The sequence below is a fragment of the Muntiacus reevesi genome, chromosome 14 (genome assembly GCF_963930625.1).
Source record: "Muntiacus reevesi chromosome 14, mMunRee1.1, whole genome shotgun sequence".
Classification (NCBI taxonomy): domain Eukaryota; kingdom Metazoa; phylum Chordata; class Mammalia; order Artiodactyla; family Cervidae; genus Muntiacus; species Muntiacus reevesi.
In genome coordinates, this window is record NC_089262.1 from 12,892,361 (window position 1) to 12,906,734 (window position 14,374).

General features: G+C 43.8%; 1 protein-coding gene across 1 annotated transcript in view; it reads right to left on the bottom strand.

The window, feature by feature from the left end:
• ANKH (ANKH inorganic pyrophosphate transport regulator) overlaps positions 1-14,374 on the bottom strand; it is a 162,178-nt gene that overhangs the window by 49,676 nt on the left and 98,128 nt on the right. Inside the window, exons 3-4 of the mRNA XM_065905535.1 lie at positions 7,237-7,355; positions 3,040-3,123 (exon numbers count right to left, since the gene is read on the bottom strand). Of these exons, the coding sequence (XP_065761607.1) occupies positions 3,040-3,123; positions 7,237-7,355 (203 nt within the window). The remainder of the gene's footprint in view (positions 1-3,039; positions 3,124-7,236; positions 7,356-14,374) is intronic.

A 14,374-nucleotide genomic window follows, 5' to 3' on the forward strand; every position in this document is an offset into this window, starting at 1 on the left:
TTCCTGTAATGGGGGGAGCAGGGGTGATGCCAGGGTCTGAAAGCAGGCAGGTGGGTTTGAGGTCCTCAGTGTAGTGGGCAGTGAGGTCATTTGCTGGGAACAGTGAGGTGGGTGGGGACCCTTGGACATGCTCACTAGAGTCAGCTGAGGTGAGTGATGAGATTGTGAATTTATACTGCGATCAGTTTGTCCCACTGGGAAACTTTTTGCAGGAGTTCTTGCTACCTGGGTGCACACCGCTGCGTGGTTCAGGACTGGGTTCTCTGGGATCTTGCCAGAAGGCTGAGATGGAAAGGCAGGAGACAAGGGGACTTAAGTAGTGCAACCACATTACTCGACTGGTATCCTGGGATCCCATCTCTGGGGTCTGAGCTGACTTCAGAAGGCCAGGGCTGATGACAGCAGATACAGGAAAGAACTGGGGGTCCCAGCGAGGCCCAACAACCCCAGCCCCCCCACCAAAATTTTATTTGATAGTAAGAAAGTCCAGGTGATCATGAAATAAATACAAAGCATATGATTATTAAATAATGGTGACACAGAAAACTATATCATGTTAGAACCAAACCAAGAGCTTTTTTTTTTTTTGTATTATGATATGAAATTAATTAGCTTACTAAAAATTACTTTTTAAACAGGAGTTGGCACTGAAGCTCAAGGCATTACAAGCTGTTTTCATGTTATCACTGGTGATCACTCCCTTCCTGTCTATGCCAAGGTGGTATTTCAAGGGACTTTGCCTAGAACTCTATATGATTTCAATACTTTTAGACCATAGAATTTTTGCACCTTGTTTTATGTCCCTGGATATGTTCCAATGTCTCCTAGTTTATAGTCTATGGGAACTTGAATATAATTTGTATCCTACTGCTGTGTGAAAATTGTACAAATCTTAATTATGTTGAATTGGTTCATGGTGCTTTTCAGGTCTACCATATTCTTCTACTTTTCCAAATATTCATTTTATTAATTTTTTGAGAGTATGATATAGAAACTCCAACTAAAGATCTTAGTTCAGTTCAGTCACTCAGTTGTGTCTGACTCTTTGCGACCCCATGAACCACAGCATGCCAGGCCTCCCTGTCCATCACCAGCTCCCAGAGTCCACCCAAACCCATTCCATTGAGTTGGTGATGCCATCCAACCATCTCATCCTCTGTCGTCCCCTTCTCCTCCTGCCCTCAATCTTTCCCAGCATCAGGGTCTTTTCCAATGAGTCAGCTCTTCGCATCAGGTGGCCAAAGTATTGGAGTTTCAGCTTCAGCATCAGTCCTTCCAATGAATGTTCAGGACTGATTTCCTTTAGGATGAACTGGTTGGATCTCCTTAGTGAAACTAAATGTAATTTTGTTCTGTATTTTCCCAAGTCTCTTGTAAATGCATTATCATACTTTCATAATTTTAAAAATAAAAATAAAAAAAATACCTTTAAAAATGTTTTCAAAAAAGGATTTTGTCTGGGATCTATTTATTCATTACCAGATCTGGTAATTAACAAATGTTTTCAAGTAATGAGAGGAATGAAGATGCGGTGGGAGTGAGAGCAAAACACTTACGAATAAAAATTGAATTTATTCCCTCAACCAACTCAAGCTATAAGGTTTAAGCTATAAGGTAGGAACTCAAGCTATAAGGTTTAAAATAACTACATCACCAGGAACAGCCTGAGAACAGATGGCACCTGAATCCAGCTTCCATTGCCCCAACTAACCAGGTATGTTTATTCTGAAATTTTGAGCCCTCCCAGCAGGCAGGGGTCAGTACCAGTTTTAAAAATAAGAAGGAAAAAGGCTGCAAATTTTTAAGGGATACGATTTCTTTCTTTTACTCTTGGATGCTTGCTATATTTATCTAAGGCAAAGATGTGTGTTTTTCTTTTTGCCTTTGAGGATATGGCATTTACAAATGCTCACTCAGATGTCAATGCTCATGTTGAAAAAGAGAGGTGTTCCCTTAATTTCCAAGTAAGTGATTACCATGAACGAGACAGTTCAGTTCATCCCTCAGAGGATGAATCAAAAGTAAGACTAAGCAAAAAACCTCTAATAACTCAACAAGAAAATTAACAAAGATACATCAAAAAATGATGTTAGAGAGTATTCAGGCATGTGCTAGAAAACACACACACACTCATACACACACACACATATAAAGTTAGCAGGAAGCAATTTAAATTACTTTAAATAGTGATCCATGGAGTCAATGCAATTAATTTGGAAATTTAATTCTTGGCCTTTAGGGAGGTACTAACAGTTGAACAGTAGATTATTTCAAAAAGGTGGTTGAAAGACTAGCATGCTCAGCAGGGAATAACCAGGAAGAACCATGTGGATATGTTCATAGCACGGAATTGAGAATTGGAAAGCAAGTTTAGAAATCAGTCTGCCTCCTTCTCCATAAAGAGATTATTCTCCAAGTCCCCAACTGTAGGAACTAAGTCTAACTTACAGACTGTAGGAATTAAATATCTTCTGCTAAAATCTGTCATGGTATCTTTGATGGAAGAAGAAAGGATGGAGCATGGAAACCAGGGCTGGTGCCAGACCCTGGGGAAACTGGACAGAAGTAGCATGTTCTCAGACTCAATTTCCTGATTGTAAGTTTGGGGGAAAGATGCCCAAATTGCCCAGGTGGCGATGACAATTAAAGACTAATGTCTAGGAACATTCTCCTAAACCTAGCCCTGAGTGACTCGGCCACACAGAGGCCCGTGTGTCCACCCCGTCAGGCACACAGTGACCCCGTGACCACCTGCAGCCATGGCTTTAGAGTCATTTTGCATGCAAGAGCCTTGACAATAAAGGTCAAAACCTCTGATAGTGAAATTCAATTCCTGCAATCCCCCCTTTTCGCAAGATTCTACACACTGTAGTCACAGGAGGGTTCGTTTGCTCATTCATTTAACAAGCATTTATCAAAGTCCATGTTTGATCTGAATCAGGTAGGGATGCATTGCAGGGTGGATGGATGTAAGTGAGGCATCGCTGAGTTCTGTCCATCACCTGAAAGGAGCAGCTTTGACACAAACACCACACTCACCTGAGCTATGACGTCAGAGATTGAGGCACATCCGACCAGGAAACTGTATTTGTGTTTTAAGAGAATGCCAGCATGGGTCCATGCCTGCCGGGAAGGAGAGATTTGGGCATGAGACACATTCAGGATTAGGTTACTTCTGGTTCTTATGAGTTCCTGGGTGTTCTTGAAATAGACTTTATACCCACCCACCTCCCAACCTTAGTAGCACAAGTTTAATGAATCTTTGATTGATAGGATGCTTGTAACTTAACCTGGTATCCAGGAACAAGTGAGGTTATTTATTTTTTCCCCCAATTATTTTTATTAGTTGGAGGCTAATTACTTTACATTTTTGTAGTGGTTTTTGCCATACATTGACATGAATCAGCCATGGATTTACACGCTTTCCCCATCTTGAACCCCCCTCCCACCTCCCTCCCCATCCCATCCCTCTGGGTCATCCCAGTGCACCAGCCCCGAGCACCCAAGTGAGGTTTTTAAGCGGAACAAGTGACCACATAGTATTTGTTTGGTGCCAATTATCTGAAGACTAGTGTACTGGTTCATGGGCTTGGCAGGAAATCTGGGTGAATACCAGGAACGGGGACCAGTGTGAATCACAAACCACAGCTTTCTGGTCTGTGAAGCGGGTTCCAATGAGAACTCAAAACGAGTTCTGAGTTGCTGCAGCCATCACAGGCTCCCACTGACTGATCAGGGTTCTACTATTTCTTTCTCTTTAAGTTTGGGCAGGATCTGATCTGACACTTTGTGCCTTTGAGGGGAATTAAGAGGAAGGTGCTAGAAAGCCTGCAGACAATGAGAAACCCAGGGAATGGCAGGTTTGGAGAAGGTTTGAAGTTCAAAGTAGGATCTGTTTCAGTATCATCTTTCTAACTAGTAAAGGTCAATCTGAACTGACACAGAAATAACATTTCACGTGCGCTAAACAGTGTGAGCAGATATGCACTAAACACATGCAGACCTAGGAAATAACCTAGGTCTGTGTCCACCACTTCCTCCTCAGCTCACAGGTCCCAAGGTGCCAAATATGAAAAGAAAGGCAAAGTGTAGACGACATTTGTAAATTGTGGCTTGTGGCCTCGCTTTACTGACTGAAAGTGATCTGGGTGATAAGCTTCAAAAAAAATATTCTCTCTCCAACTAATACATCAGGGCCATGCTGTAGGGTGTGTGTGTGTGTGTGTGTGTGTGTGTGTGTGTGTTTGGAGATGTTGTGTATTATTTTGGTCTTTATCAGTAATCTCTTACTACTGGTCTTCTGGGGGAGTGAGTTGATAGATGAAACATGGAAGAAAAGAGTGCTGATCATAAATGTTTTGAGTTTTGGGAACTTCTGTGGCAAATAAGTTACAGGGCACGAAAGAGTCTGTGGGTCACTTTGGTCCTGAGTTCCCTGATGACTATAGTTCTTCTGTGTGTTTGCAGAGCCCCAGTGCAGATAGCAGGAAGGGCATTCGGGCGGAATCTCAGACTCTGCCTAGGAAGCTGGGTTTTCACTCTCTTAGGCTATCACCCCATTCAGTTCTCTCACTGCTTTGAGGCCACTGTGGTGCCACCTTAGTCCAGTCTGGGCCCCGTGGGGACTCTGCTTCCACACACCCCAAGCCCTTGGCCTCTTTCTTTTGGAGGCAGGCGGCACAGAGGTGGAAGGTATGTGTCAGCTACCAGGTATGTGTCACACTACCAGTGTGGTGATAAGTTAAGAAAAAGAAAATCCAGGTACAAGTGTTCCAATGGCCAAATTCTTAGCCTAAAGTGATGTCAGGACAACTGAAAATCAGAACCTTCGGTGGCAACTGAGGGTTTAGTATCTAAGGCTCCCCCACACTGCTAGGAAGCCGTCAGATTCAGTGAGGCTGTGCCCATTAACCCAGCTGCGGGCACAGTGAGACTTCTGATGACATTTGAGAGGACGGACCACATGCATTTATATTAGTACCTTGCCTCCTCCTCTGAGGATTTGGGGCTGCAGCCTTAACCTTGACACAGAGGTATACTCACCTCACACATCTAAAGTATATAGAACTGGAGGAGAGGGGTGGTTAAACAAAACAAAACAAAACCTATATGCCGTAAAATCAAAGGTCATCTTCTTAAAAGAAGTGCCTTGTTGCATGTTAATGATTTGTGTTTACTTTCATGTATGTCTAAAATTTTTCATAATAAAAAATCCTTAAAAACTAAAAAAAAAACCTATACAGATTATCATATTTTAAAGTTTTCTTCCAAGGGTAATTTAAAATGGATCCCAAAGAAAGGGTTTATTTTCCACCATTAGCCATTATGAGAGATATATGTATATGTGTGTGTGTACACATACATATATATATATTTTTTGCTAAGTCTCTTTTATATCTATAACACAGATGAATAGGAAAAAAGCATTCTTTGAGAACTCTTCAGTATCAGGACAAAGAATTTAATCTATGGAAGTGAGTCATCCTTAGCTACTCTAGCAAAGCTGGTTATTAAAGTAATAAAGCCTTATCAGTATATTCAAGTGAGTCTTATTGTAAAAAGCTTTGGGTGCTTATACCACACAAGTGGTAAGTTTATCTGAAAGTTATCCTGATCTCTTGAGCCTGAATAGATCAGAAAAGAATTTATATTTGAATCAAATTTTCAAGGGAGCTCTCTTGTCTCCTGCCAGAACTTGTGGCAAATACAGACAATTCTCATAAAATAAACTGATAAGATGGACTGGTTAAAAGTCAGTGAGTGGTCAATTGGAACCCTTCCGCACAGCTGGTGGAGAGGTAAAACAGTGCAGCTGCTCCATCAGTATGAAAGAGCCTCAAAAACTTAAAAACAGAATTATTATATGATTTAGCAATTCCTCCTATGGGTATATATTCAAAAGAATTACAGCAAGAACTCAAAGGGATATTTGTACACTCATCTTCCTAGTGGCAGTATTCATAGCAGACAAACGTGGAAATAACCCAGATGCCCACGGATGGATGAGAGGATAAACAAAATATGGCTTATACATACAGGAAATATTATTCAGCCTTAGAAAAGGACATTCTGACACAGGCTGCAACATGGGTGAACCCTGAAGATATTCTGTGAAGTGAAATAAGCCAAAGAGCCACAAAAAGACAAATACTGTATCATTCTATTCATGAGGTACCGAGAGTCGTTGAGTTCACAGACATAGAAGTGAGGGTGGGTGCCAAGGACTGGGGGAGGGTGGGGAGTTAGTGTTCAATGGGGAGGATGGAGAGAGCTGAGCGTGGATGGTGGGGATGGGAGAAGAGCAACGTGAAAGCACCCAAGGCCACTCAGCTGCACTTAACAACGGTTCAGATGGGAAATTTCACGTTATATGAAAATTCCTCCAGTGAGAAAAGTGTGGAGGGCAGTGAAGAGAGCCTCGAGGGTGTTGATCATTGTGTAGGGAGTTCAGTTCAGTTGTTCAGTTGTGTCTGACTCTTTGTGACTCCATGGACCACAGCTCATCAGGCCTCCCTGTTCATCATCAACTAATGGGGTTCACTCAAACTCATGTTCATTGAGTCAGTGATGCTATCCAACCATCTCATCCTCTGTCGTCCCCTTCTCCTCCTGCCTTCAATCTTTCCCAGCATCAGGGTCTTTTCAAATGAGTCAGCTCTTCGCATCAGGTGGCCAAAGTATTGGAGTTTCAGCTTCAACATCAGTCCTTCCAATGAACACTCACGACTGATTTCCTTTAGGATGGACTGGTTGGATCTCTTCACAGTCCAAGGGACTCTCAAGATTCTTTTCCAACACCACAGTTCAAAAACATCAATTGTTCGGCACTCAGCTTTCTTTATAGTCCAACTCTCCCATCCATACATGACCACTGGTAAAACCATAGCCTTGACCAGACGGACCTTTGTTGGCAAAGTAATGTCTCTGTTTTTCAACATGCTCTCTAGGCTGGTCATAACTTTCCTGCCAAGGAGTAAGCAGATCTATTGTAGTGAGTAAGTGGACCCATTTCCATTTCCAGATTGCCAGGGGCTGGGGAAGGGGTGGATGGGGAGTCAGTGTTTAACGGGAATAGAGTCAGTATACCAGGATGAAAAGAGTTCTGAAGATTCACAACAATGTGACTATACTATAAGCCATTGAATCGCACACATAAAAATGGTTAAAATGGTAAGTTTTAGGTTATGTATTTTTTACCGTAATTAAAAAAAAGTGCCAACGATCTTCCCTACTCACCATCGCATCCATAAAAGGGAAGGCAGCAAGATACAGGAAGGCCCTTCTTGTTTTGTTCCCCACTGACTCATCCACATGGTGCAATTTATTGATGATGTAGTAGCCTAAGTCACTATATGCTGCAAACAAAAATACATGACAATATTTAGAAAAAGTTATCTTTATAAGCTTTTTATCTCAAAAGTTTAAAAACAATTTAAAATATAATATCTTTTTTTTTTTGGTAAAAAAATCTAGATAAGCAAAAGGATGAAAATCATCTACAATCTCATCCATCCTTCTGCCCAGAAGGGGTCACAGTCGACACTCTGGGTGTTAATCATCCACGTGTTTTATGGGTGTTAAGTGGTGGAGTATGCATGGGTGTTTCAATATAAAAATGGCATAATGCTACATACATACTCTTTTGTGAACCATAAACATCTTTCCATAACATGCTTCTGTATTTGATTGGTTGTACTGAATTCCTTTTGCAGGTTTATTTAGTATTACTTGCTCAATCTCCTATTATTATATATTTAGGTTGTTTCCATTCTTTTGATATTATAAAAGAATGCTTGATGACTAGTTTGAAAGCTCAATGCCTATGTAGCTGTTGTTTAGTTGCCAAGTCATGTCTGACTCTTTTGCTACCCCATGGACTCTAGCCCACCAAGCTCCTCTGTTCATGGAATTTCCCAGGCAAGAATACGGGAGTGGGTTGCCATTTCCTTCTCCAGGGATCAAACCTGCATCTCCTGCATTGGCAGGGGGGTTCTTTACCACTAAGCCACCAGGGAAGCCCTCAATGTCTGTAGGTATTCTTAATTATTTACTAAGAGAAAATTCCTATGTGTTAATATGCTTTTTCTTTTTTCTTTATTAAGTTTAATAGATCTACAACATTATGCTACTTCTAGGTGTACAACACAGTGATTCCACAAAACATGGCTTTTCAATAAAAATTTAAAGGTAGCTATTCACTGTTTGTAATTCCTTTTGTTTCATTTTTCCCAGGAAGGCAAAAATTGTGGGGGATGGAAACTGTGGGTAGAGTTTGCCCAGTGGAAAAATGTTCTCTGTGCTTTCCAAGTCTCTCCAATGTGAGGATTTGGGACCAGTGTGTAGCGAGAACATAAAGGGCTTTAACCAACAAAGGCTGAATGAATGTGTACGTGCTAAAGGGTGAAAAAGGTAGAAAGAGAAAAATTTCATAATGTATGAACTAAGCACTCTGACATTGCTGTGTGTGTGTGTGTGTGTGTGTGTGTTATTTGTCTATGACTCTTTGCGACCCCATGGACTATGGCTCTCCAGGCTTCTCTGGCCATGGAATTCTCCAGGCAAGAATACTGGACTGGGTAGCCATTCCCTTCTCCAGGGGATCTTCCCAACCCAGGGATCGAAACCTATGTCTCCTGCATCACAGGCAGATTCTCTACCGTCTGAGCCACCAGGGAAGCCCCCTGACATTTTAGTAAAGGTTAAATAAAATATTGACTATTTTCTACCTCATTGATACAAAGTTTAGACTATCTAGGAAAACAATAACTTTGTGTTTTCTAATAGTGCTCTAATAGTAGGGTTCCTGCTGTGTTCACTCATTCATTAATATGAATATTTATGTACTTGACAAGTACAGAAGCTGCTTTGAGAAAGGAGGTCAAATGCAGGGTCTCTCTTACTTTTTTGTGAAACAACCAGAATCCCTTCCTCCATTTCAAAGCGTGGGGAACGATTTGTTACTATTTGTTGTTGTCCTTGTTCAGTTGCTAAGTTATTTCTGACTCTTTGTGGGTTTATTACCATATTAATTGGTAAAAAGAAATAATCCTCCATCTTTTGTTGGGATTAGCCTGGAATTATGAGGATGTTGAATTAAGCATGCTCTCCAGGATGAAATGCACAAATGGGAATCCCAGTGGGAGTGAGGTATGAGTAAGTGATTTCAAGAGGCACGGGGCTAAGATGACTGAGTCATACAGAGAACAGGGCTGGTGAGGGAGGCAAATGCAGGAGAGGAGATCTGAATCCCAGAGGAGGAGCAGAGGTGGAAATCAAAAAGTGAACTGCCAGGTGAGCCCAGGTGTCAGGTGCGGAGTGTGGTGGGGCCAGCAGAACCACTGAGGCAACAGGAAGGGAAAACCAGGAGGAGGCTGGCACTTGGCAGAAAGAGCAAAGAAGGGAGAAGTGGGATTAGTTATGACCAGGGATCAGGGAGGCAGCTGTGATGTCCTGCTTGGATCAGAAGGTACGAAGGTGACCTGACCCTCTGAGGCAGGGAGGGAGCCCTCCAGCCCCACTTTGCAGCGAGGTGAGAAATGCATTCAGATCTGAGATGAGCCGATGAAACCTGAAGCCAGGATGAAGATGTTACTGAACCACACACAGGGCTTACTGTGAGTGCTGAGACTTGGAAATCATGGCCCTGTTGATCTGTACATGCCTTTTCATTCCCGGTCAAGTTCATTGTGTGGAAATCCCCCAAGAGATGTCCTGATCCTGCCCCCTTGCCCCTGCTGGCAGAGGCAGCTGCCAATGGTAAAGGCAGCCACTCTGGGCAAACAGAGCCATGCCAAGTGCAGGAGCGCAGGGCTGGCTATGAATAGCTCAGGAACTAAAATTCCCTGGTAAAGGTTAGAGCTGATATAAATGCCAGCTGAGCGGACCTGACTGGATGGCCAAAGTGGGGACCTCGAGACCAGAGAAAGGCTGAGATTCAGAGGGTGATGGATGGGTTGACCTCTGTCCCCTCACAATTCATTTGTTGACTCCTAGCCCTTAGGACCTCAGAGGTGACCTTATTTGGCCTCAGGATCATTGCAGGCATAATTAGTGAAGGTCGGGTGACCCTGGGGCTTCCCTGGTGGCTCAGATGGTAAAGAATTTGCCTTTAGTGCAGGGGACTCGGGTTTGATCCCTGGTTGGGGAAGATCCCCTGGAGAGGGAAATGGCAACCCACTCCAGTATTCTGGCCTGGAAAATCCCATGGACAGAGGAGCCTGGTGGGCGACAGTCCGTGGGACTGAAGAGTTGGACATGACTGAGCGACCAAGGACACACGTGCAGGGTGGCGCTGAGGACAGTGGGCTCCCAACTCAAGGCACCTGGTGTCCTAAACGGGGAATTTGGGGGCCTACGGAAATGTGTGCAAGGACAAGCTCACAAGACCATCGAGGCAAGAGATCGGGGAGATGCCTCCTCAAGTCAAAGGACACTACATATCACAAACCCCCGGAGGCTGGAGAGGGGCCTGGGACAGGTTCTTGGTCATGGCCTCTGAAGGAACCAACCTCACCGCCACTGCCTCGACCTTCCAGCCTCCAGACTGTGAGACTACACACTTCTGCTGTCTGTGGTGCTTTGCTAGGACAGTGTTTGCTAGCAAACTCATACAGGTGGCTTCTAGAAAGGAGAGCATTCTTTCCCCAGGAGACTCTAGGGTAGCAGCCGGAAAAGAAAGGTCGTGTGAGTTTGAGAAGCTGCGAGCAGGGCGTGCACTTGGCTCATGGGGTCTGAGTGTATAGGGGTCAGTATAAATCAGTTTTTCTACTTCTGTGAATATACCTAAGTATTGCCGCTGTTGCTGTTTAGTTGCTAAGTCGTGTCTGACTCTTGCGACCCCATAGACTGTCGCCCGCCAAGCTCCTCTATCCGTGGGATTTCCCAGGCAAGAATACTGGAGTGGGTTGCCATTTCCTTCTCCCACGTCATCTTCCTGCCCCAGGGCTCGAATCCAGGTCCCTGCATGGTAGGGAGACTCTTTACCGTCCGAGCCACCTGGGAAGCCCATACCTTAGTATACCAACTTATTAGAATATTTGAACTAAAATGTTAAAAACAGTGCCTTTACGCAGAGCAATGAAGAGCAAACATCTAAAGTTGAAGAGGTCTGCAGGACTGCTGGGTGCTGCGCTCAGCCAAACCTCTGCTTCTGCTAGGATGTCCACCCTCCTTGTTTTGTTCAAACTGCAGTTCAGGGGTCCCCAGGTGCCAGGGTACTTTCAGACCAATGGGCCTGAGGATGCTTTTGCTTCTTTTTACTTCCTGTCCTCTTTTAGCTACTAGAGGAAAATTCTGGAGGCCACGGAAAGAAGCTTTTCTTCCCGTTTTTCTTCCTTCCTTTTACTCCTCCCCTATGCGGTAGAAGAAGTCTGATTATAACTACAAAGGTTGTTTCCACCCTGGGAGTCGGGAATGTTCAATTTCAGCAGCTGTTTTTCACCTAATATCCCCTCACCCTCCCCTCTGTGTCCCAGAGCTGTTTCTGGCTGGAGCTGGAGGCTGGGGGTAATTTGTTTAAAGTGCTTTGCATCGAGTCTATAATTACCAGGCTAGCTGCCTTCATGACATTTAGTAACCTTCAACTTTTATAAACGGCCTTACTAAGACTGTTCTGAAATAGCCTATATACCTTATGAAAAGTAGAACATTAGAAAGAGAAATTAAGTGAGGCTTTTGAATAGATGTAAATGGACTTCACGGCCTGGCTGCAGCAAGAGGACATGGATTTGACCTATTTACAGGTATTTGAGTTGCGGAAACAGAAACAGGAGGGGCTGTCATTCAAATCCCTAGCTCTTCCTGCCTCAGCCCACTGGAGTGGTGGACCCTGCCAGAATCAGTGGTTCTCAAACTTATTCATCCAGAGTAACCAGTGCTTGTTGCAAAATACCATGAAATATTGGTTTCTCATTACCTATGATTTTCCGATGGGAACTGAGGAAAAAGCCTTCCTCCCATTTTAGGAAAAGGTTAACATGTGTATTTCTGAGAGTCAAATTTGGGAACCCTTGTTGTTGTTTATTTAGTTGCTCAGTTGTGTCTGACTCTTTGCAATACTATGGACTGCAGCACACAAGCCTCTCCTGTCCTTCACCATCCCCCGGAGTTTGCTCAAACTCATGTCCATTGAGTTGGTGATGCCATCCAACCATCTCACCCTCTGTTGTTCCCTTCTCCTCTTGCCTTCAATCTTTCCCAGCATCAGGGTCATATATATATATATATAGATAGATTATATATATGCTATATATTATAGCACATAATACAAAAGATAACATATATACTATAGTACAGGAAACTATACTCCATATCTTATAATAACCTATACTAGAAAAGAGTCTGAAAAATAATATATATGTACAACAATCACTTTGCTGTACACTTGAAACTAATGAAGTGAGCTGAATGTCACTTAGTCGTGTGCAACTCTTTGTGACCCCATGGACTATACAGTCCATGGAATTCTCCAGGCCCAGAATACTGGAGTGGGTAGCCTTTCCCTTCTCTAGGGGATCTTCCCAACCCAGGGACCAAACCCAGGTCTCCCCCATTGCAGGTGGATTCCTTACCAGCTTAGTACAATACCTCAATTAAAAAAGACTCGATTGAGTGGGTAACAATTTATTATATGATTTCTGCTTCTCCCTAGAGAACATGCCTTACGTCTGAAATCCCAGGATCTAGGCCAATATTTTCCATATAGCAGGTGTTCAGTCTCTATGGAAGGAATAAATGCATGAATCCATAATTCTGCCAAGAAGTGAGCGGAGTAGGCTGATGGCTACAGTGTCCGCCACTCTTCTCTCCTCCTTACGTCCCTACCCTGCATGTGATTTTGTAGTTCCTCCTGTCAAAAGTTGCAGTCAATTTCCCTCCTCCTGCAACCGGGGCTGGCCTGTGACTTGTCCTGGCCAGGAGTGTGCAGTGGCTGTGAAGTTGAGCTGCATCTGATTCTTGGCCCAAGAGACCCTGTGTGTCTCTATCCATCACTGGAGGTACTGGCACAGCTGCTTAAGCAAGCTCGGGCTGGTGGAGGAGGATGAAAGGCGATGTGCAACAGAACCCAGCTGTCCACAGAGCCGTCTGGACCAGCCTGCTGTCACACACAGTACCTGGTGAGCCCACCAAGGCCAGCAGAGTCTCCTCTGGATTCAGCTGACCACAGGGGCATAAACACGGCCAAGTGCAAAACAACCTACCTATGGTCTAGTGAGCAAGAATGAAAGCTTGTTTTCTGAGTCAGTGAGACCCGAGGTGATTGCTACATGGCAATAAATCATGAGACTATACAGACCAGCCTGTCCATTCCTAGCACCCTTGCTGGTTTAAATGACATCAAGTTGCACCAGTTTACTCTTTACAGGATTGGTTTATAACCCATGAATAATGGACAGCTTTGTGGACAAGGGGACAAGGACAAACAGAATCTCTTGAGGAACTGTAGGAGCAGAGGAAACTATACAAGTTTTGTTCCTCTGAGCTCTGCGGATTGCCTGGACTCCTCTGTGGCATGGAAGAGGCCTTGCAGCTCGCTGGAAGGAGTAAGTGTGGAAAGAAATAAACAAATCCACAGCAGTGGTTTCTACCTCTGTGTGAATTAGGAGGCCAGGCCATACTATAATTTCCGTGCATGTGAAGTTGACTTGGACCCAATGAAACCAAACACAAGGTTGGCAAATTTTCCTCTCTTTTATAGATAAAGAGGGAGAAACAGGATAATACCTGACTCCTGGGTTAAATTAAGGTCTCGGGTTGGCAAATCTCATGCCTTGCATTTTTATAAAGTGGGGTCTCATAGATGAGTTCATGACTAGAGTAGCACCTACATTTTAGCTTGAGTAAAAGTATTAGTCACTCAGTCGTGCCCAACTCTTTGGGACCCCCATGGACTGTAGATTGCCAGGCTCCTCTCTCCATGGGATTCTCCAGGCAAGAATACTGGACTGAGTTGCCATTTCCTTCTCCAGGGGATCTTCCTGACCCAGGGACTGAACCTGGGCCTCCTGCATGGCAGGTGGATTCTTTACAGTCTGAGACACCAGGGAAGCCCATAATTTAGCCTAAAAGGGATACTTACTGGCAGTTGCCCAACAAATGAAAAGAACAAAAAGCCAGGAATACTTTCAAGGCTCCTGCAATTCGGGTGTCTTGAGCCAGGCCACAGGTGCACAGAGAACAGACATCAACTTTTTGACCAGTGGATTTTTGGATTTCAAGCCTGTCAGTTCGACAAATTCTGAGTGCCTACTCCTGACTAATTGTATAAGGTTTGGGGCGGGAATTTTTCTGGAACCATCTTTTCCTCAGAATCTCCCCCACAAACTTCTGGGGAAGTGCCTGTCTGGTCAGTGAGAATCACCCCAGTCATATCAGG